This window comes from Plecotus auritus (assembly GCF_963455305.1).
Source record: "Plecotus auritus genome assembly, chromosome: 8".
Classification (NCBI taxonomy): domain Eukaryota; kingdom Metazoa; phylum Chordata; class Mammalia; order Chiroptera; family Vespertilionidae; genus Plecotus; species Plecotus auritus.
Genome location: NC_137782.1, coordinates 8,617,866 through 8,640,397, shown reverse-complemented (window position 1 = coordinate 8,640,397; position 22,532 = coordinate 8,617,866). Strand labels below are relative to the sequence as shown.

The window sequence follows — 22,532 nt, the reverse complement described above, 5'->3', positions numbered from 1 at the left end:
AGCAATAGCCTGTGGATCGAAGGGTCCTGGGTTTGATTCCAGTCAAGGGTATGTACCTCGGTTGCAGGCTCCTCCCCAACCCGGGCCCTGGTCAGGGCTCCTGCAGGAGGCAACCAATGGATGCAGTTCTCTCACATCAGTATCTCTCTCTGTCTCTCCCTCTCCCTTCCACTCTCTCTAAAAATCAATGGAAAAATATCCTCAGATGAGGATTAAAAATAAAAAATAAATAACAACAACAAACAAACAACAGAAACAAAAACTATTGCTCCATGCAACAACATGAAAGAAACTGGTAATGAGCAAAAGATGCAGCCTGGATAAAAAACAACTCTGATTTCATTTTTAGTAAGCTCAAAAACAAGCTAAACTAATGATGGAGTTAGAAGTCAGAATAGTGGTATGACTGGGAAGAGATGCAAGTGAGCTTTCCAAGGGACTATAAATGTTCTATTTCTTGATCTCAGTGGTGTTTCAATGGGAACACTCAGACAACTTTATCAAGTCATACATTCAAGACTTGTGCATTTTACTATACATATGCTATAACTTAATCAAATAATTGTAAGACAAAAGCTTGTGAAACCCTGAATATGAAAAATATTTTTAAATATCTTACAACATTTCTCCAACACCTATTGGCTGAGTGCGCCTGATGTGCTGGATTCCTGTTGATACTGGGGATGTAGTAGCAAAAGGGACAACAATTCTGATCCCTGTGGGGTTTATATTCTATATTCTATAAGAAAACTATAATATGAACTGAAACAAATTAAAAAATAACATCTATTTTTTAAATTATGAAATATATTTTAAAAATACTTGGTGTAACTCATGAAAAACAAGTGTCCAGTGAACAATTTATCACCAGCTACATTAGCTATAGCCTTTATCAAACACTAAGACAAGTTCAAAATTACAACAAAATAAGTGGTTACAATTCCCATCCTATCCAGAAAAGCCCAGGAGCTAAGATTTAAGTAACTACTCATTTGTTTATTTAATCATTGAGTTATTTGTTAGATGTCAGATTAGAGGATATAATAATTAATAATACATATATCATGCCATTATGCTGATTATATTTCAGAAGCTAAAATCAGAGTATAGCATAATTAAATTTTGGGTAAAACCTAGGTAACCCAGTAAAACATAGATATTGTCCATGTTTAAGTAAAAGAAGAGAGAGCATGACAAAAAATTACTGAAAATGCTAAGAGCATTTCTTCCCTGTGAAACGCACCGATTCATCCTGAAGAAGGAGAGGTACTACTCATTTTACAGATTAATATGTATAAACATTTGTTAACTGCTACTTCTATTTCTATTGTGGGACAGAGAGCTTTATTTTTTTATGATTCACCTAAGACATCTAGAATAGTGGCTGAGACAGAACAGCCGTTCAAGGAATGGTTGTCTTTGAATTCCTCACATGCTAGAATGTTTGCTTTTTGCTATAGTAAATATTCATGATAAGTGTTGTGGGGAAAACTGTGTATGTTCTTCCTTATTTCATGAATGGGGCAATCAAAGTGCCGGCAAGAGAAACAAAATTCCCAGAAAATCCACAAAGAAAAATAAACGGCTCCTTTGTTAATGGAATCGACTCACCAAATGCCATTCGGTAACCCGCATCTGTGACAGAGGGGTTTAATCACGTACAGCTGAAAATAAGGGGGGGGGGGTGGGGGGTTGTAGTTCTTCTTTTCACCTTTTAAGAGATAATAAAGGTTGCATTAAAGGGATTGAGCAACACAAGTGACCATTAGAATGACACGTTTCATCCTAAAACCATGCAGATGCTGAAATGCACGGTATCTGAAGCCTTTAAAGCCACTCTAGGAGACCTTCTGTGTGTTTGTACTGGTTTCCTGGGAAGGTTAGCACCAGAAAGCTGTTATTAAATGTCAGTGTTTGGTATCAGGGCAGGTGCTCTCTTGCCTAATAGTATTTGGGGCTCCCTAGATGGGTAACTAGCCCACCAAGTGAGCAGAAATAAACAAATGCAGTGTGTGTGTTTTTAAATCTCTTCAGGAAAATTTTAAAGTGCCACCCACCTGGATTAACCTACCTGCTTGTCAGTATGAACTGTGAAAAAGACCCCTTTCTGAGTGATCTAGTTTCTCTTTCCTGACGCTGGCAGTAACCATCTCACCTTGTTTTATTCCTTTCAGTGCCAAGTGCGCCACCTCAGAATGTCTCCCTGGAAGTGGTGAATTCGAGGGTGAGTTGTTGAAATGTTCACTGTTTTGTTACCTGCAGACACATGACCTTTGCTCACTCATCCACTGTGCAGGGTGAATGGTGTCCCCACGTAAAGAAATGTCCAGAAGGGTGCAGTGAGTGTCATTGTTCCCGCATCTTCTTAGACCACACTTGAATTCACTATAGGGAGAATGTGCTTACTTTTACACTTAATTTTATAAGTGTTATAACAATGAAAGGCTATTCCATCAGGAAGAAAAAGTTCTATTTACTGATACTCCCCAGTATAGGACGGCATACTAGTATGCAAGCTGGAACAATTGAATATAGGAATGAATAAGACAATTGAAAGAGAGGGATAAAGAAAGGTTTTGTTTGCTGAAAGGTTAATTAGAATTAAATGCTTCATCATCATCTCTATGCTTCCCTTATGTCTATGGACAGTGATGGCATTCTTGAGGTCTAAAAAGGTTGTATTTATGAAGCAACATCACCCAATGGCCAATGTTTCCTGACCTGGAAAGTGGATATAATTTTCAAAAGGACTTAAGTTGGGCTAGTTATATCTGAAGAAAAGAACTTAATGCCAAAAATCAGTTTTCTAGAAACATCTTATTTCCAGTGTGTCTCAGGGTTGGAAACCAGTCCAAACCTCATGGAAGAGAGAAGCAAACAAGGATCGGTCAGGCTTGGCTCTGTCATGACCTGGGTGTGTGCTCTTTGGTTGTGTTTACTGTCCCTGGGCCTCAGAGCAGGATTGACTTCACTGGTCTCAGCTCTGGACACAGCAGGGGAATTCCGCGGGTCTTCGAGAAACTCACACTCGGGGGTTTAAGCCTAGCTTTCCCTTTTAATATCTGTATGTGATCTTAGAAAACTTCCCAAACTCATCAAATGTCAGTTTCTCTATTCATGATGTACGGGCAGTAACGCCTTCCTTGTTGGTTTATCACAAGGAAATAGCAACATAACATATACAATAGGCCAACTTAATGTCAGTAGCGACTACTTCAATCAATGTACAAATCTTTGCCATATTTTGCAAAAATCTCTGATGCAGCCATATTCTGGTGACTTTGACCAGATTTTCCTCTCTCGTATGAATTTATCTTTTGGAGCTCGTGAGATGCCTCTAAAATTGTTAGCCTCTTATATTTTTAGGCAGCGTGTTGGATAAGAAGTAGTGAGATAAATTTAAAATTAGAAGGGATGAAAATAAGTGAATTTAGGGAGAGAAAATAAGCTAAAGGAAAATAACCAGGAAAAAAAACACATCACCCTAACAAAGACATTGTTTGCGGCAACAATAAATGCACCACTCGGATTAAGAGATTGCCAAAGTAAAGTCAAAAAGGTTTCTACAATTATTATAGGTTGTTATTGAATGAAATTTGGAAAGAAAGCATATTGTAATTCCTCTTTTTTGAATGACTCATTTTTATTAGCATTTTAATCCACCTCATATCTTTCTTCCAAGACACAACATAGAAATTGATATAAAGCTATTTCATATGTGCGCTTGTATCCCCTAAAAGTCTACTCAACTATGGGTGAATGTCTTGTTCTGAAATGTGAATGAGGCATTACTGAGTGACCCTGGATGATGACTGTTATTTGAAAATGGATTTATTACTTTCCTGAACAGGGAATTCCTAGATTGAAAAACTGACTTCTGTCTGTCTATCATCTATCTACCTACACACACACACACACACACACACACACACACACACACACACACACACACACACCAGCCCATACTCTTCTATAATATGTGATGCTTGCAGCAACCACATACACACACTCCTGCTTCCATTCTCTTGTAACTGCACTGCTAGGAAATGTAACTTGCTTGGAGCTTTGCAGAGTGAATACAGTTGGCCCAGATGCCAGAATGTCTCTTCATTTCCTCTCCCTCCCTCTGTGATCTTATTTCCTAGCTTTTGAGAAATTATAAATTATTTTCTTGGATTGTTACCTAGAGAAAAGAAACTGGATGATCTAAACATGCTTTTATCAGTCCCAATATCTTGATGCAGAGAAAGATAAAAACAACATTCTATTTTGATAGTCATCTTTTGTTTGAAACAATAGTTCTCAAACGTACTAATATTTACTCTTGACTAATACCATTTCAAGGAACATAATTTATTTAAAAAGAAACTGTTGAATAAATATTGTATTCTTTTAGACTAACAGAATTATGACTTTTAGGTTATTCTTTTTACTTGGGATTTTTATGTACTATAGAAGGAACAGTCAGATTTTAAAATGTTACTCTGTATCAAATTTTAAGTTCTATGCCCTAGCCAGTTTGGTCATTGGATAGAGAGTCGGCCTGTGGTTTGATTTCAATCAAGGGCACATGCCCAGGGTGTGAACTCAATCCCTAGTAGAGGACGTGCAGGAGGCAGCCAATCAATGATTCTCTCTCATCATTGATGTTTCTCTCTCTCCCTCTCCCTTCCTCTCTGAAATCATTAAGTGTATATTTTTAAAAATTGCAGTTATAAAACATAATTGATCTTTTTATAGATAAGCAATGAGGAAATTTGGTGGTGCTAATATTTTTGCACGCAGATGGCTAGAACTGAAAAGTCACATTTATAGGTACGTGCTAGGGATATGGCCACCTATAAGCCAGTTGAACCAAGAAATCATGATCCAGGGTATGTAAACAGAAAGTACCTTATGCACTTAGGAAAAAGAACTAAAGGAAATTTTGTTACTCTTGTTCTTGAAAAGGGAGTGTAGTAGGTACCTTATAAAGCTATAACCACAGGAAAGACTAGATCCCTTTCTGCAGGGTAAATGAGAACACAAATTTGGTTTTGAAGGAAGGACTTGAACTATAGGTACTAGTTTAGGTAATATAAGATGGCTATTTTTTGCACTAAAATTTTGCTTACGACAGCAAATATTTTTGGGAGAAAAGAAAATAATGCTTTAGAGTATAGACTTTAAAATGTGATTGTTTTATTAAGAAAACTTTCTATGGCCCGGCTGCCATAGCTCAGTGGTTAAATGTCGACCTATGAACCAGGAGGTCACAGTTTGAATCCCTGTCAGGTCATATGCCCAGGTTGTGGGCTCGATCCCCAGTGTGGGGCATGCAGGAAGCAGCCTATCAATGATTCTCTCTCACATTTTATATATAATGGTAGGTAATATATAAATATATATATATATATATATATATATATATATATATGTATATATATATGTATATATACTATATCTATCTATATCTGTATCTACATATGTCTAATGCTAAAGCCATGAATAGGCTTTGCCTCTATAGAGCTCACAGTTTATTAGGAAAACATGTGAGAGAAGATTTGTTTTATCTAGTCATGCTTAACCTATTCTAACTCTTCAAAGTTGACATTATATCCTCATTGGTAAAATGAGAGAGTTGGAGAGATCACCTCTGAAATCTCTCATGCCTCCAAACATCTGTAACTGTATTTTCACTTTGTAGATTCTCAATCATTTTATCTTTATAGAGTTAGAGAAAATGGCACAAGCATATTAGCTAAAATATACTGATCTTCACTGACAAGTTCAGATATTTATTAACTGAACACTATAGGGTGATTTTAAGGAATAAAAATATTAAACCCAAATTTAAACAACAACACACACACACACACACACACACACACACACACACAAATACCACTGGGCATAGATTATCATACAGGTGTAGATTTTTTAAGTGCAGAATATTGGATTCCTCTCCTTATGTCACGGCACACCTCTCTATTGTTGAAATCCTTATCCTTGAGCATCAGAAGCATCTATGTGGAAGTCATTGTGTTGCATTTCTGGAAGCTCTTTTACTACAATTAGATGGAGTGTGTGCCCTCCTCTCTGCAACAGTAGATTTTGTGGCTGGTTTCTTGCTGGGTCTCAAAGCATCTCACTCCCCTGGGTGTCAGCAGGATTTGGCATCTTACCTAATAATAGACAAATATGTAAATTGACCATACCTCCGCTACGCCACCAGCCAATCAGGAGTGATATGCAAATTAACCCAACAAAAATGGCAGTTAATTTGCATACACAGGTGCCGAGTGACAGGGGCAGGACGCAGGCATTCTGCCCCACCCCCAGTTTCTCAGGGCCTCTGGGCAGCATGGGAAGGCAGGGCTGGCGCAGAAAGAGGCAGCTCTGGGGTCTGAGCGTAAAGGGGTTGGGCTGGAGTGGAAAGGCGGTTCCAGCAGCCAGGGAAAGGAAAGCCCATTCTAGCACGAATCTTCATGCATCAGGCTTCTAGTGCTTAAATAACTTGAAAATTAGTTTAGTGATCATATAATTTTCTTTATCCATGTACTAACCAAAGGGAGAACTAAAACAACTATTCTAACTCCAGACACCAAACTGGTCATTTTGGCCCCCAATGTTTTAACATATATATATATACATTTTTAACATTACAGAGGGAATCTAAGTGTTGTTTCCTGGGATAACTAACCTTGACTAATACCATGCTTCTGAAGTTGGAGTGTGAAGCGGGGGATTTAGCGTGAGGTCTCTCTCTCCTGTCCTTGGGCAAATGATACTTCCCTTTTCAACAGAAGTGACAGCCAAGTGAACAGCTGAGTGAGTCATTTGCATTTGACCCCATCTGGGATACCTACCAATCCTTAGGTACTGAGAGCAAAAGTGTGAAAATGAAGAGAAGGGGAGAAAAGGGAGGAAGGGAAAACCAAGAGGCGATGTGAGCTACGATGTTAATTTGCAGGTGCTTTGTGGTTTCCTGTCTGAAATTGGGGTTGTCTTCTCTTGGCTGTGCAGAGGACATGGAATTCACATTGCTCCCTGCTGCATATAATCTCCCTGAAAACACTTCTGCACACAGGTGTTCTGGAACTGTCCTGTAAATGGCCATCTTCCTGTTTTATGTTATTCAGAAGCATGGGCCTCAGATAGCTCTGGGGAGAAAATCATAATTTGATTTCTTTCTGAATCATCCTAAATCCTTTATAAAATACACTTTGGGACTGAGGTTTTTGGAACCAGAGCTCTGAGTCCTCCCCTCACAAATATAGTGGGTTTCTGAAATGGATTTAGTGCAGAGAAAGAAGACACATGGGAGACCTGAGATGATTGGTTCCACTTAACAATAACTTAGAAACTGGCATTTGCTTACTGATGAACAATTTAAATACAATAACGTTTATGCTCACAAACACTGGTATTTGTACTCAATCATAATACACAGAGATTTCTGTTTGAACACGGTGTCTGGAGCAGTTATCCATCAATTCAGTTCAAGGAGGTGTAGATCTCTGATGTTTATCTTATTGATCCCTTTATTGATCCATTGTGTGACTGTTCCTTGAGCATAGCTAATGTCCTGGAAATTGTGACTGAAACAGTTTTGTGGAGGATGCAAAAACAGGAGCATAATTATAAGGAAGGCAATGTTTCCCCACAGTTCTTATAGTGGAGTCTTCTGGTTTTGTCTACATTTCTAGAATAAACTGAATATACATTTTATATTATACTAGAGGCCCATTGCATGAAGATTACCTATGCCATATATTACAGCATCTGCATAAATGAGAGGCCTGATTAGCTCTCCATGTCAATATGAACTTTTCCTAATGAAAATAGGATTAGAGAAACACTTTCTGGGCCGTTCTCATTTTCATATATCAAATACTTCATTAATACGTCATATATCAAATACTTCATAAATACGTCATTTTTTGCTCTTTTGTGTTTTGAGGTTATTGTATTTTGCCCTTTGCAAATTTATTATAGTCACAGCCAATTAGTATATCTGCATAAAGAATTTTGACGAAGAGAATGAAATATGTGATAGAATACCCTTCTCTTTTGAGTTCCAGCCCCACTTTAAATATCACCCTGTAATTTGTATTTCATCGCACACATTTCCAATGACTCCATTTCTGGTTGGTTCCGAAGGCAACGCTCACTTTAGCCTTTCCATGAAGTTTAATGAGATTTCCCTCAAGTCATACATTTTTGAAAAGTGGGAAGTTGAATAATGGGCTTAAATTAAATGAACCTAGGTCTAGTTATAATGTCCCTGATTTTAATTTAGTTCATGGAAGTTTCCCTTATAGTTGGAATGCTTTATTAGTTAGAAGACATGAATAGGTTTAGTTCTGCCAATAAGAGAAAGCAGTTGCTAACCATGTGATTTGTGTTCAAAGAAGTGGAAATGTTGGCCTAAAAGCAAAAAAATGCAATTCATTAATGTAGCTTAAAAAAATGTTGTTTACATTTGAAAACAACTGTTAAAATACAAATACTTGACTTCATCTGAAAGATTTAAGACATTAGCATGAGTTATTTCAATTAACATTCTTGACACATATTTAAGGAGCACTAAATAATAATAATGATGATGATGATGATGATAATGGCAATAGCTAACTTTTTCATTAGGTATTTTGTGTCTAGCAAATGTGAGAAGCAATTAAATCAGTATTTCATTTAATGCTTATAACAACCTTATAAGTATTATTCATTACACTAATTACTAGAAGACCAACTTTGAGTTGTGCTTATTGCTGAAAGAGCTGCATGATGGTGATCCAATGTCCTTCTTTCCAGAAGCTTACTCACGTTCAAGGACAGAGTAGACTGACAAGCAAACCAAGAAATTAACAACTAACACAGTAAAATGGTAAATTCTCTGAAGAGGATTAAGTAAAGTGCTAGAGAAGAACCTAGTTGAAATCACATTGTCAGGGAAAGGCCTTTTAAGGAGAGGCCAGCCTTGCGCACACTTGGGGTGAATCATTTCAAGTGACGCTAATGAGCAGTGCAAATGGCTTGAGAAGGAAACTGTGTACGTGACTGGGAACCTGAAGTAACAGCACTGCGGATGGGTTACCCATTGCTGGGTCAGGATCAGATCACGTGGGGCTTTACAGAACATGGCACAAATTGGGATTTCATCCTGTGGATGATGACAAGGGTTTTTTAGAAAGGAGTGATCCCTCTCACCTTTTTAAGAGATCAAATTGCAGTGAGGGAAATTATTGGGAATGGACAGAGGGCAAACAGGAAGCCAATTTGGAGACAATGGAGTCATCTGTATAAGATCATTTTAGCTGGAACCAGGAGTCAGAGCAGATGAATAAAAAAGTGGGGCCAATCAGATTGGCTAAAGGGTTGGACATAAGGGGCAGGGAGAAGAATCAACACTAGATATTAGATTTTTTGCTACACACACAAAAAAAGCTGACTGGATTGTAGAGTAGTTTAATGAGATGAGTGGAGAAAAAATGGTTTCGAGGAAAAAATACATTATTTTTTTGATATTTTGAACTTGAGAAAACTACTAGAAATACAATGAGGAATGCCAACCACGTAGACAATTTGGTATGGGCGACTAGAGGTCCGATCACAGGGCATTCCGGGAGATAGAAATTTAGGAGTCACTGTCATATCAGGGACACCCAGGGAGAGAATATAGTTAGAAATGAAATGGCTGAATCTTGGACACTGCCCATTTAAGAGATGCAAGAATGGTGGAAAAAAACAAGAGGTGTGGTGTCACAGAAGCCAAGCGTGGCGGGAGTGGGGAGGGTGGCATGTTTCCAAGAGCTGGGTGCTGCTCCCCATGTCATATTGATGGCAGATTTAGTAAAAGAATGACAGCGGAGTGACCTCAGTGGGAGAAGTCATGAAAATGGAAAGTTGAGGGGCTGCCTCAACAATTACAGGTGATAGTGGGGGTTTGTTCAAAAGTTTTGTTCTAAAAATAGAGCACAGCAATGGATAGTAACTTTTGGAGGTGGATGGCTTGAGGGTGGTTGTCGTTTTTATCTTATTTAGTCATTTTTGTTGTTTCCTTTTTTAACTTAAGAGGGACTACAACTTTTTGAAGTAATGCAGTATCCAGGGGAGCATCTGTGATGCAGCAGATAGAGTGGAAATGGCGGGAGTGCAGTCCTTTGAGGAGGCAGGGAGGCAGAGGGCCCAGCCTTCACTGGAAAGAAAGGATGCTTCAGTCTTGGTCAGATGAGCAAAGGCAGAGAGAGTGGGTGTGGATGCAGTTATGTCAGGCAACTTGGAGCCAGGACGATGGAAAGTATGAGAAATGGTCATCAGCCCTAGCCAGTCTGGCTCAGTGGACAGAGTGTTAGCTCTTGGACTGAAGGGTCCCAGGTTCAATTCCAGGCAAGGGCATGTACCTCGGTTGCAGACTCAATTCTCCGCCCCAATCAGGGTGCATGCAGGAGGCAAGCAGTCAATGTGTCTCTTTCATATAATGTGTCTCTCCCCCTCCCTACCACTCTTTCTAAAAATCAGTGGAAAAATATCCTCAGGTAAGTAGTAACAACAACAAAACGTGGGTCATTGTCAGAGAACAAAGTCTTGGAGGATTTGAAGACAGGGGAAAAGATGAGAAACAGTTATTTCCAATTGTAGAAAAGAGATCATAATATATGTGAAGTCATGGCTGCTGAGCAGTGTGGTCCGAGATTTTAAAAAAACCACATTGCCCTGACTTTCCAGTTTTTCTTGGCATAAATCTGCTTGGGAAATTCTGTCCCTCGTAACTATGTATTTCACCCCAAGAGCCTAACATTTGTGACTTGTTATCATGAAGTTAATGGGAAACTAGCCGCCATAATTGTGTGTGTGTTTTGCTCCCTGTGGTTCGTTGCTTGGTTGCTGGGCTAAGTTAGGCAGAGAGCTGAGTTTTATTCTGTTTGGTCTTTGCCATGGATGAAAGAGTGGAGTGAGTTAAGAGGTTTTGCAAGGGAGTGACTACAAAGGGGACCCATGGAATCTAAACTGTCTAAGGAAGAAAAGGAGGGCAGAAGGTGATGGAGAAGGTCAGTGGATTGTATAAATTATCCCCATTTTACCCAGAGAACACTGAGGCTTAGAGAGTCTGGGTGATGGACTCCAGTGCCTCAGGGAGGAAGTAGAACCCGCAGGTTGGAACCCAAGCCTGGCCTGTTGGTCCCTTGGCCACGTTGCTTCCTATGTTTAGGGCCATAGGAGGGAAGTGATACGAAGAAGAATATGCCCCGGCCGGTGCAGCTCAGTTGGTTGAGTGTCATCCCTTGCACCTACTGGTCTAGGGTTCTGTTCCTAGTCGGGGCACATGCCCTGGTTGCCAGCTCAGCACCCAGATCTATGTTTCTCTCTGATCAATTTCTCTCTCTCCTTCTCCCTTCCTCTTCTCTCTCTTAAAAAAGTCAATTTTAAAACATTTTTAAAAAAAGAATTCAGAATAAGCTTTGCCTTTGGGTAGTTTACACTCTCAATGGGATTAGTTTCCAGGCAGAAAGTAAGGTCTAGACCAGAAGCTAGGAGATGGACTAACTCACCAAGTGGATGTCAGAACTGCGTGAGGAAAACAGGGAGAGATGGGTGTAAGACCTGAGAAAGGAGCGCTAAGAAGGAGATTTTAAAAAAACGTATTGCCCTGACTTTCCAGTTTTTCCTGGTGTGCATCTACTTGGGAGATCCTGTCCCCATAACGATGTATTTCTCCCCAAGAGCCCAACAAGCGCATCAGAGGAGGTACAGCCTGTGAAGGGAGCAGACGCTGACAGCTCAGCAAGCCATATTAAACCATCAGTGAGTCTGGCATTTCCAAATAGAATTCTGCCTTTTCCTCTATTCCAAGTTCTGGGATGTATTTGTTATGAAATGTTTGAAGGGGGGGACATTGAGATCACAGGGAAGAGCATTTTATCTGAGCCCTCAAGGTTTGTTGGTAATGAAATAAAACCTCTCATTGTTTTAGCAGTTGTGGTGTAGAACTATTAAGAAATGTATGTTAGACTCAGAGAAAAGGAAAGTCAGAAAACTGGGCATACGTTTTATTAGCCAACATAGTTCATTTAAATAATAAATAAAACAAAAGCAATGGACTTAAAATAGACAAGAAGTATAGAGCAGTTGTTGCCAGGTTATAAGAGTGCAACTGCCCGAGAGTATTATTTTAAGATATAGCTGCTTTAGAAACCAAACTAAATCTAATACAGTTTATCTTCCCCTGAACTCATTTCAGTTTAATCTAATTAAAAGCCCTCTAACAGGAGGCAATCTGAATATTCTCAATAACACTCGACATTAAGATCTTCTTGTTTTATTTCGTATGTTGCTCTTTCACATAGAAAACGATAGCCTCCGTTATTTTTCCAAAGCTGTTTAACACATCACTCAGTCCACTGGAAAACTATGCGAAATGGACAGAATCTAAGGGTATCACCTTTATGTTTCTGGAACATATTGTAAAAAGTGCTCTACATTTGGCAAATAAGTGTAGTTTAACCTACTATTACATCAAAGAGCATGCAATAGTAGGTTAAAAAGTATTGAAGAACAATTTAATATTTTCAGAAAATTAACTTAAGGTCATGTTACATATCTAATCTTAATGGAATTGGGAGAGATTGAATCTTCTACAGGTAACTTTGTTTAAAGGTAAATTATAAGAAATTTTGTGTTTCTGTTTGTTTGTTTGCTTTTGTAGTAACTCAAGTTCCTCCTACTTAAACATTTCTCACCATTCAGAGAAATCTACTTGACAGACCATGTTTTCTGTTAGCTGAGAGGCAGTAGCTCTTAAGTAGTTGTCTATTTTAGTTTTACCCAGATAAAGTTATAGACACACACAAAGGGATTTATATGGGAAGAAATGCCTCAGACCAACTTTAAATAAAATTCATCTTTTTAAAGTCTAAAGCTGACTGTAGCTTTGTATCTTTTATGCACAGATAAATCTAAATGTCCCAAAGAATATATGTCTGTGTCCCTGGCTATAATATCAGCATGTATTTCTCCAGAGATGTTTATATTTTAATATTTCCAAGTTGAGTTTTCCTTTTGTACTTCAAAGAAAGAAAAATACATATTTGTGTTTTATTTAGATAAGAATGTACACAATTCTCTTAATGAAATCAAATATAATGGCTCTTAGAGGAAACATGGTCAGTTTTAAAAAAACATATCCAAATGCTCTCTTAATGTGAAAGTTTTATTTGAGAAAGGGCAATGAATAATTTAGAGATTATTTTCATCATAATCTTGGGTTCATTCTTTCATGAGTTTACTCATTTGTTTATTTAATTATACATACTCATTGAGTATATTCCTTCTGGCAGACACACTCGCTAGAGTTAGACACTTCAGCTCCTCCTGTTTAATAAGCCTCCTGGGTTGCTTCTCAATCAGGAAACCTTACCATGTCCATCCGTGAGTGACAGCAGTGAATGAGAAATTCTGACAAATGACAACATCGCAGGTTGAACAGAGTTTCTGTTCTTATAAAAGAAATTAACCTTTCTACTTTTGATAAAGGGAGCTTGCCTATGGTTTATGGGTGGTTGGGACATGATCCGATTACACTTGCTTGATACACTCAACGATGTTCTGAGTTGATGAGGCACTGGCTCTAGGAAGCCGAACCTCAGCTACAGGTAGGACTGAATCAGCTCAGTGTCCTACTGTCCTGGAACAGAAGCTGAGTGCGGCTGAGTCAGCACTCTGGCTGGAAAGGTTCAAGTCGGTGGTGCGCGGACAGGCTAAATAGCCAGCTCAGATGGTGATTAAAGAAAATGGAATTTATTTAAGGAAAAGGGGATGGGAGACGGGGATATCCAGAGGGAAGGGCTACACAGGGAAAAGGAGGCCTTGGAGACAGGATCAGGGGGTTGGCCCAGGATGAGCTGCCATGGCCCATTGCTCCTTTGGACACAAGTTTCATGGAGTCCCTTAGAGATTGGGGAGATTCCTTGGAGAGAGCATGCCCACTGGGTCCTTTGTCCTGAGCGTATTTATCTCTTTCTTGCAGGTGGAAATCTTAGGGGAGGTCTAGGGGAGGGTCTCAATAGAATATTCATCAGCATTCCAGGTGGGCTCTTTCAGGTTCCTGGTCTCCGCTGATTGGTCGGTGCCAGGTCAGGGGGTCATTAGACAATGTAGCTGGTTCTGAGACAGCCAGGACTTCACTTGTCTTGTCTGGTTTTGCTGCTTTTCTGGGCCTGGATGTTATTTTTAGGGAGGAAAAGGTCAGTGTTGCAGTTCTCAAGCTTTAAGGAGCATGAAAATCCCTTAAGCCAGGTGCTTTTTTAAAATACGGAATCCCTTCCCCCACCCTCCATCACACACTTTGATTTGGTAGATCTCTTGTCCCGGAAACATGTTTTCAAATAGCAGCTTGAGCCTTATTTCAATTCTGAATTTTACTTTTGATGGACAGTTTTCAGAGCTCAGCAAATAACTCTGATATGTTAATTAGATTAAAACATGATTAATTAGTTTAAATGTGTGCAGACTTTACAAAAAAATCTATTTAATCCTCATGATGTTAGATGGCTCTTTTAGTATTAACAATTTTTGTTCATTCTATTTTCACTAATCTATAGTCTCCTTTATCATACATAACAACAACAACAAAAAAACAGAACCACTAAGAGTTTATCTTGAACGTATAATTTTAATTCCGTTAATTAAAAAATAAATGCTGAAGAGCTCTTAAAAGCCTGGTTCTCCAATCACCCATCTGATATACATGAGTTCCCTGTAGAACACCTTCTTCTAGTTCATGCCTGAACTGTTCTGCTTACAGGAACCTATTTTTTCTCTCTGAGCAGCCATGTTTGTCATATGTAGGTCTCACTTATAGAAATTTAAATTCAAAGTGAATTGCTCTATCTCCCTATAACTTCCACTCATTTGTTATAATTGTTTCTTCTGAGACTCTCAAGAACGAATTTGGTGAGTCTAGTGACTTTCTTTATGGCACAACTCTAAATATTTGAAGATGTCTGTCAAGGCTTCCTTTTCTCCATCGATTCCCCTCCAAGCTAAATATCCTGAGTTTCTACAAATGTTTCTCATTTGCTTGTCAGCTTCTGATTTGATATGTCATCCTCCTCTATATAGTTTATAGCTATCCTGTGATTATTAAACATCCCTGTAGGATACCTTTCTCATCTTAAATATGACAGTATCATTCATTTAATCTACAATCATATTGATGCTGTGATTAGAGTGGTGACATTATCTTGTGGACTCATTATAGAGCTGATTCTCTACTAAAACCCTTGGGTATTTCTTGAATGCTGCCCACAAACTGCATGTCTTTCACTCTACTCATGCCAGCCTTTTATGATTCATATGCAAGTGAGACCTCTTTATCTTGATCACAATTTGACTCAGATTCAATCCATTATGACAGCCTCTGAAGGTTCCTTGAACCTTATGCACTTATCCAACATCAGTAAATAAAGATTGGTTGCATGTGTCAGACAGTGTGTAAGATGCTAATTTTGTGGTTGAATTATTTGATGCATCACCCAACTTCAGTTGGTTTCTTCATACCCAGCAATCTTCTCTTCCACTCTAATTCATCCATCATATCAAGACCAGACCTTAACTGTGTTTTCTTCCCCTCGAAGGATCTTTGATTCAAAACCTCAGACTCTAAAACCATCCCAAGCTCCTCTCTCACTTCAGATCTTTCCTGTCTTCACCTTCAATAAACTGATTAACCTCAGGAACACTCCTGCTTGATCCCTTCATTGTTTCCCTGTTTATCATTTTCCTCTTTATCTCACCTTGTCTTGAAACAGGACTGTGTGGATGACCATGTGACTAACTGTATTCAGCACCCTCAGATTATTTTTATTTTGTTTTGTTTTACTTTAAAACTATTCACATTTATCATTATCACTCCTATGAACTCCCTTACCTTTTCCTACAGTAAAACTAATTAATGGGCATTATGGGAGAAAAATCCTACAATGGTTGAAATGACCAGATCTGAAGGATCCTAAAGAGTGACTAATCCTTTCGTCATGTTGAAATTTTCCAGTTCTTTCCATATAGTCATTATATCAGTTATTAATCTAACACTCCTTTAGGTTTCCCTGTATTTCTTTGTCATGCACAAAATTAATCAGATACGTATTCTGCTTTACATCCAAATCCACACTGTGGTCCATAATCAAAAGGCCAATTATTATGCAGGGATTGAGCTCTACTGACCTACGCCTTTTTCATCCAAAATAAAATTATATCAAGAAAAATAGTTTTCTATATATTTAAAAAATAGCTGAAGTTGATTTATTTTGGTAATTATTATAGGTTACTATTTTATCTTATTTTCTATATTTTCAGGGTCAATATAGTTATTAATATTGTCATTCAAAGCCACAACAAAAGGAGTTGATTAAAATGGTGCTCCTGCTTCACATCCTGATTTTTCTACTGAACTGTGTCTGATTTTACTTAAAACTCTCCCAAATTATCTTTGGTCCAGTTCTGATAACTTCATGTCTGGTATAAATTCTCTGTCATGTGGAATAGTTCCAAGGGTCAACACAAATGCTAGATACAGAAATGAAGTAAATATTTTCTGTAGGGAGCGGTTATAGGGTTAAGCCTCGGACTGACCTGCTGACCTGCTGGCAAAGTCGCAAACAAGTCCCAGCTTGGAGGGCACAGTCCTCTAAGCATAAAGCTTGATCTTGTGACTGCTCCCTAGATCTTTCCTGGGTAGCTAATGGGCTGTGGGAGGGGCAGCAAGTGCTGCCCAAACAAGTGAAACTTACAAGAACATTGTAGATTACCTTGTTTGTCCCTGACTATAAATAAAGCATCAGCTTTGCAGTCTGGATCTGTTCTGTGGCCTCAGCAAGGCACAGAAGATCCACATAGACCCAGCTTATTCTCTTGTTCTGTCTCATTCTTCATCCTTCACCGCCCTGCTGGCACGGCACAATTTTCCTCTTCTTTCTAGTCTAAAATGTATTGATCTGCCAGTTTTTTGTTGTTGTTGTTTTATTTCTTCTTCGTGGCTCCAAATGTAGCACAAAGCCTGGCCAGAAAAAACGTGTTACACAAATCATAAGTATACCCTGTTGATAACCATCATCCTCTTAAATAGTGACTGGAAATACTTAAAAGAACTTTAGTGATAAAAATCATCCCTTCATTTTAAAAACCATGTAAAATGTAGACATGTCTAAATCCCTCACCAATTTAGTAACAGACCTGAAACTCTAACTTTAGCTCTCCACCTAAACTAGTGTGTATTCTGTTCTATACCAGAAAAATAAAAATAAAAAAGCACAGGTGTTCATTCACAAACTCTCAGTGAGCTAATTGCTTTTTAGTACCTAAATCTCTTCAAAAATAATAACTTGATTCATAATGATTGGTTTAAAGCTGAAGCTTTTGATAATGATAAGGTTTGTTCCTCTTGTCCTCTTTTCTCCCTTATAAATATATTCATCTTATTACTTACCCCAGACAAATATGTGTAACAAAGGGAGAGTCACATAATTTTTGTTTGACAAACCTCATAAGTATGAGGAAGGATGCCCTCTGGATAGCCTATTTCCATTCTTTCATTTTAATGTTAATGAAGTTATTCAAAGTTATGGGATGCGCTGCATCAGATGACATTATTTCAGGTGACTTCATGACACAGAGGGTACATTGTGTAAGGAATATCAAGTAGAATTTCTCAGGTGTTTTTTCCCTCTAAAATGCAAAGGAAGAAATGCAATTACTATTTATTACTTAGTTACCTAATGCCTGCCCATCACGTCTCCTTTAATTTGGCCCAATAACTTGTCATTAAAAGAATCATTATCCCTGCTGGATGTGGGCACAAATTCACATTACTTCCATGAAAACATGTCTGCTGTCTCACTTTAATGAAAATAAACCTCTTAGAATGGCATGTGGTACCTGGAATTATTTTTCTTCCGTTTGAATAGAGTTACAAGGAGAAAGAACTCATCTACATATATAAAAGGCTAAAGCTGCTAGGTCTGATGCACACTGACCACCAGAGGGCAGACACTCAACACAGGAACTGCTGAGCAACAGCAACTGTGCAGAGTGCCCTCTTGCACTCCAGGACCCCTCGAGGGATGTCAGACTGCCAGTTTCAGCCCGATCCCCTCAGGCCAGACCGAGGGACCCCACCTGCCAGAGGGACCGGCTCACTCCGCAGATGCCCTTTGAGCCCTGGCACCACCTCAGGTGTGGCCGGCCAGGCAGGAACTGTGGGAGGTTGGCTCCAGGCCATGTCCGGCCTGTCTCACCCAGTCCTGCCCCAATGGCCACCTTCTAATTAATTTCCTTTCAATGTGCACGAATCCATGCACCGGGCCTCTAGTAGAAATATAAGTCTCTATTCCTTTCCATAAATTCATGTCTTTTAAGTATCCACTCTCTCTTTTTGGGAGGATTAATGAGAAAGTATGGAAGTATCTATACAATACCATAAGAGCATACATAAGTTAGTAGAACAGAAACAAATAAACAAAAACTGGACTTTCTCTCCTTCCTTCTTTCAGAATTATTTGCCTTTTAAAAAATTGTACTAAAACATACATTATATAAAATTTACCATTTTAACCATTTTAAGTGTGCAACTCATTGGCATTAAGTACATGTATATATGGTATAATCATAACCACTCCAGAAATTTTTCATCATCCCACACAATATCTCTATATCCATTAAACAATAACTTCCATTCCCTTCTCCCCTCCGGATCTGATAACCACTATTCTACTTTCTGTTCATCTAGATCATTTGGATTATCTTGCATAATTAAGCAAGTGAGGCCAATAAAAGAACTTTCTACCCAATACGTGCATATGTGGGTGACTGAGATGAAGCAAGAACAGGGCTAATGTTCTCTGGAATGCCTTTTCTGGCCAGGCATTCTGACAAAGTTCTTTTCAGATCTTGTCATAGTTAAATTTAATTCTCAGAATAAACTCTAAGAGATAGTTCTTAGTAGTTCTATTAGTAAATGAATAACTAATAGAGGGTCAACGAATTAATTTGTTCAAAAGATTTGACTATCATAACCAATGAGTAGTCATCCTAAGTGAATACATGGGGGGCCTGCATTAAGTCTAACAACTGGATTTTCAGGTAGAGATAACTGCCTATACTTATCACAATGCATACACACATAATCCAGAGCATAGTTTTAATAATTCTATAACAATTCAGTAGAACCTCCATAAAAATTATATCCAAAAGGACTTTATTTAAAAATGAGTGGTTGCCAGAAAACTCAAATTCTGATTCCCATTGTTTTTCAAAATCATTACTGACTATAAAAATTCAAACAGAAATAGCATTCTTTTCGCCAAAAAAAAAAAAGTGTGATGAACTGAACTGACAGCATTAAAGACTAATAGTTGCAAAATGGTACATTAGTCACATAATCAATTTAAATAAACAACTGGATGATCATTATCTTGCCACCACTGAGATAGAAGACTTAGCAATTGGGTTTAACCTTTAAATCTATCACTGAGAAGACCTGAGAAGGCAAGTTGTCCAAAACCTTTAAATCAATTAGGTTCTAAAAGAGCCTCATGAAGCACTATGCTTGACCTTCACATGAAAGAACTCTTAGATGTCAGTGGTGAAAAGTAATTGTATTTCTTATATTCTTTGAATTTATCTAGGGTACATTGTGGATGATTTTCTTCATGACAGCTACTTTTACTTACGATATAGAAAAATATACTGTATTTAGGGCAATTTGATTTTTACTCTTCTAACGAATATCCTAATTTACAATTAGGGTATATATTATGCTGGATCCTAGGTATTCTCGGTAAATCTAGGTAATCAGGGCTCCCACCAGTATGCGATGTGATGCCTTCTGAGGGTAAATGTTACATTTCTCTACCATGCTTCTATTAGATGAGATTACTACTATTTTGGAAATGCCTTCATAAATATAACAACCAGTGAGGCAGTAATCTTATAATTATGCACCTAAATCCTTACAAAAACTTTCAACACAGAAGGAATTGGAATATTACTATTTCCATTCAAGAAGATAGTGATGGTTTGTCCAAGCTCACTCACATTGCAGAGGACCCCTGGACTCCCTCTGAGCCTTTTAGTTGTAGTGGACACTAAACCTTATATAAAAGAAGTATCAGTGCAACTCAGGAACTCACAGTCAAGAGGAGGAGTGAGACAAGCAGCCAGTCGTGGAAAACTGAATTTGGAAAATGCTGTGGTAGAGGTTTGCTGAGAGAGAAGAGAACCTGATCCCACATTTATGGGGGACATTTACCTACAGAAGGTGAACTCTGAGAAGTTATGCAGTGAATGTGTGTTGAAAGGACCTTCAATGTCTTTGATGTTCCATGTGCATTCTGTACCCCTGGTCTTATTTAACCTTCACAAAAATCCAGCAAAGCCCATTGCTATTCTCCATTTTCCAGTTGCAGAAAGTAGGAGACAGAAAAGCCCAATAAATAGAAAAGATGAAATGACCCTTCAAAGCTCCTCCCAGGTCTATCATTTTCTGGTTCTTCAAACCCCAAATAGCCACGAATCACTGCAGTTTTCTTTCTTGTTTTTGGTTTTGCATGTCCGCTGCTCGAAGCTCTTTAGTGGTGGCTCATTTTGGAAGAGGCTGTGGACTAGGGATGACTGTTGTGCTGATGAATGAGTGAATTCACAAACAGAGATAACAGTGAGGAGGAAACACACATACAGAAGGGCCCACAGTAGATTACTACATCGTTGGGCCCTTTGATTAGTGTTTTTGACATGATTAACAAGAAAAATGCTACTGAATGTCAAACCAAAACCTCATAGATTTCCTGCCTTCAGTAGAGGCATTCATAAATTTTGGACACTAATATTCCACCCCAGGAATCAGAGAGTTAGGATAACAGACCTCTGGTTTTTCATTGAAGGGGGTTGGAAATGAGCATAAGATTTACAGAATTTCTTTTATTTTCAATACCCGAAAGATGAAATAATACTCTAATTTATGCCTTTTATCTTAGCATATGAAAGTGCTACATAAGTAAAATGGTAACATAACACATTTTAATCAGAACTAGGGCAGAGCAAGAAAGGCTATGCTTGTAATTTTACTTTTGTTAGAGAAGAAAGAGAAGTAAAAATATTTAGATACCCATCATTATGGTTCTAGAATCAGAAAAACATTCTCACAAGCCTACAATACACAATCAGAAGTCATGCCTCTACTGTTTTCCAGAGAATGAATAACAGAGTTTTAATTCTTTTTATATTAGGCACTAGAGGCCTGGTACGCGAAATTAATGTATAGGGGGAGAGGGGTCTCTCAGCCCGGCCTGCGTCCTCTTGCAATCTGGGACCCCTCGGGGGATGTCGGGCCTAAACCGGCAATCGAACATCCCTCTTACAGTCCTGGATGCTGCATGCACCAGTGACCATACTTTTCATACAGGTGAAAGGCATCTTGCTGTTGTATGGGCAGCTACATTTTTTTGCCCTGATTATAAAAAGCAGTACATAACATGATCCTTCTGGGGCAGTAGTACCATTTTCCCCACCTTATGGGTGGAAACACTGAAGCAGAGAGAAGTGAAGTAATTGGCTTTGTCACACAGTGATAAGTGTCAGAATCAGGGCTGACCACAAAATGTGCAAGCCAGAGTCCATGCACGTCATCGCTGCATCACCCTGTTTTTTCAGTGTTAGAGTAGCCTTGCCAGGTTTTAATTTTAAATCTAAGAGACTGTTCCCAATATTATAGGGTAGGGTCCCTAGGCCTGGCTGGCAATCAGGGCCATCTGTTGGGTGACCAGTGGGTGGGGCAACTGCGGGGTGCTCACCAGGCCTGCCCCAGCCCTGATCTCCACTGCTGGTTGCCTCCTTCTTGGGGCAGATGCTCAATGCCCCTTGTCAGTGCACATCACAGCAACCGACCAGTGGTTCTGCTGTTCAGTCAATTTGCATATTAGGGTTTTATTATATAGGATTTTTTCCTGGGAACTTTTTAAAAAGGCAAGAGATGTTAAATGAAATTACATGCTAATGTTAATACTTAAAAACTAAATAAAAAGCAACAGAAAAGCTTCCATCCTTGATGTTTCCTGCACTGAATATTTTCCCATTTCTGAGATGGCCTGAGCCCACCCTGAGTAATATAAAAAATCTGCTGTAACGGCTATGGGATCAACAATTGTCTGTGATTTCCATAGTTATAGTCAATTTTATATATGGTAAGCGGGGAAATAAAAGCTACTAATCCTGGTTCTATTGCTGAAAGGATCAGACATAGAGCTATTCAACTGAATCTAAGTAGGAATATTTGTAGAAAATGGATTAGGCAATGATCTTCAAGGGATAAAAGGCTGTGGTGTCAAACAGACTCAGTATCAAGTCCCTGTTTTCTGTTGTGTCTCGTTATTGTAGTTAGTTAACCATCTCTCTGTACCATGAGACAATACTATGTTCTCACTCTCATAAGATCATTGTTGGAATTAAAACAATGCCTCTAAATGCACAGGATACCAGTCCCCCCTTATCTGCAGGGC

General features: G+C 38.7%; 1 protein-coding gene across 4 annotated transcripts in view; it reads left to right on the top strand.

Annotated features, from left to right (window-relative positions):
• The window catches only part of DCC (DCC netrin 1 receptor), a 983,595-nt gene that overhangs the window by 747,846 nt on the left and 213,217 nt on the right, over positions 1 to 22,532 (top strand). For all 4 annotated transcript variants that reach the window (XM_080683404.1, XM_080683403.1, XM_080683405.1 and 1 more), the window contains exon 12: positions 2,175 to 2,224. In XM_080683404.1, the coding sequence (XP_080539530.1) occupies positions 2,175 to 2,224 (50 nt within the window). The remainder of the gene's footprint in view (positions 1 to 2,174; positions 2,225 to 22,532) is intronic.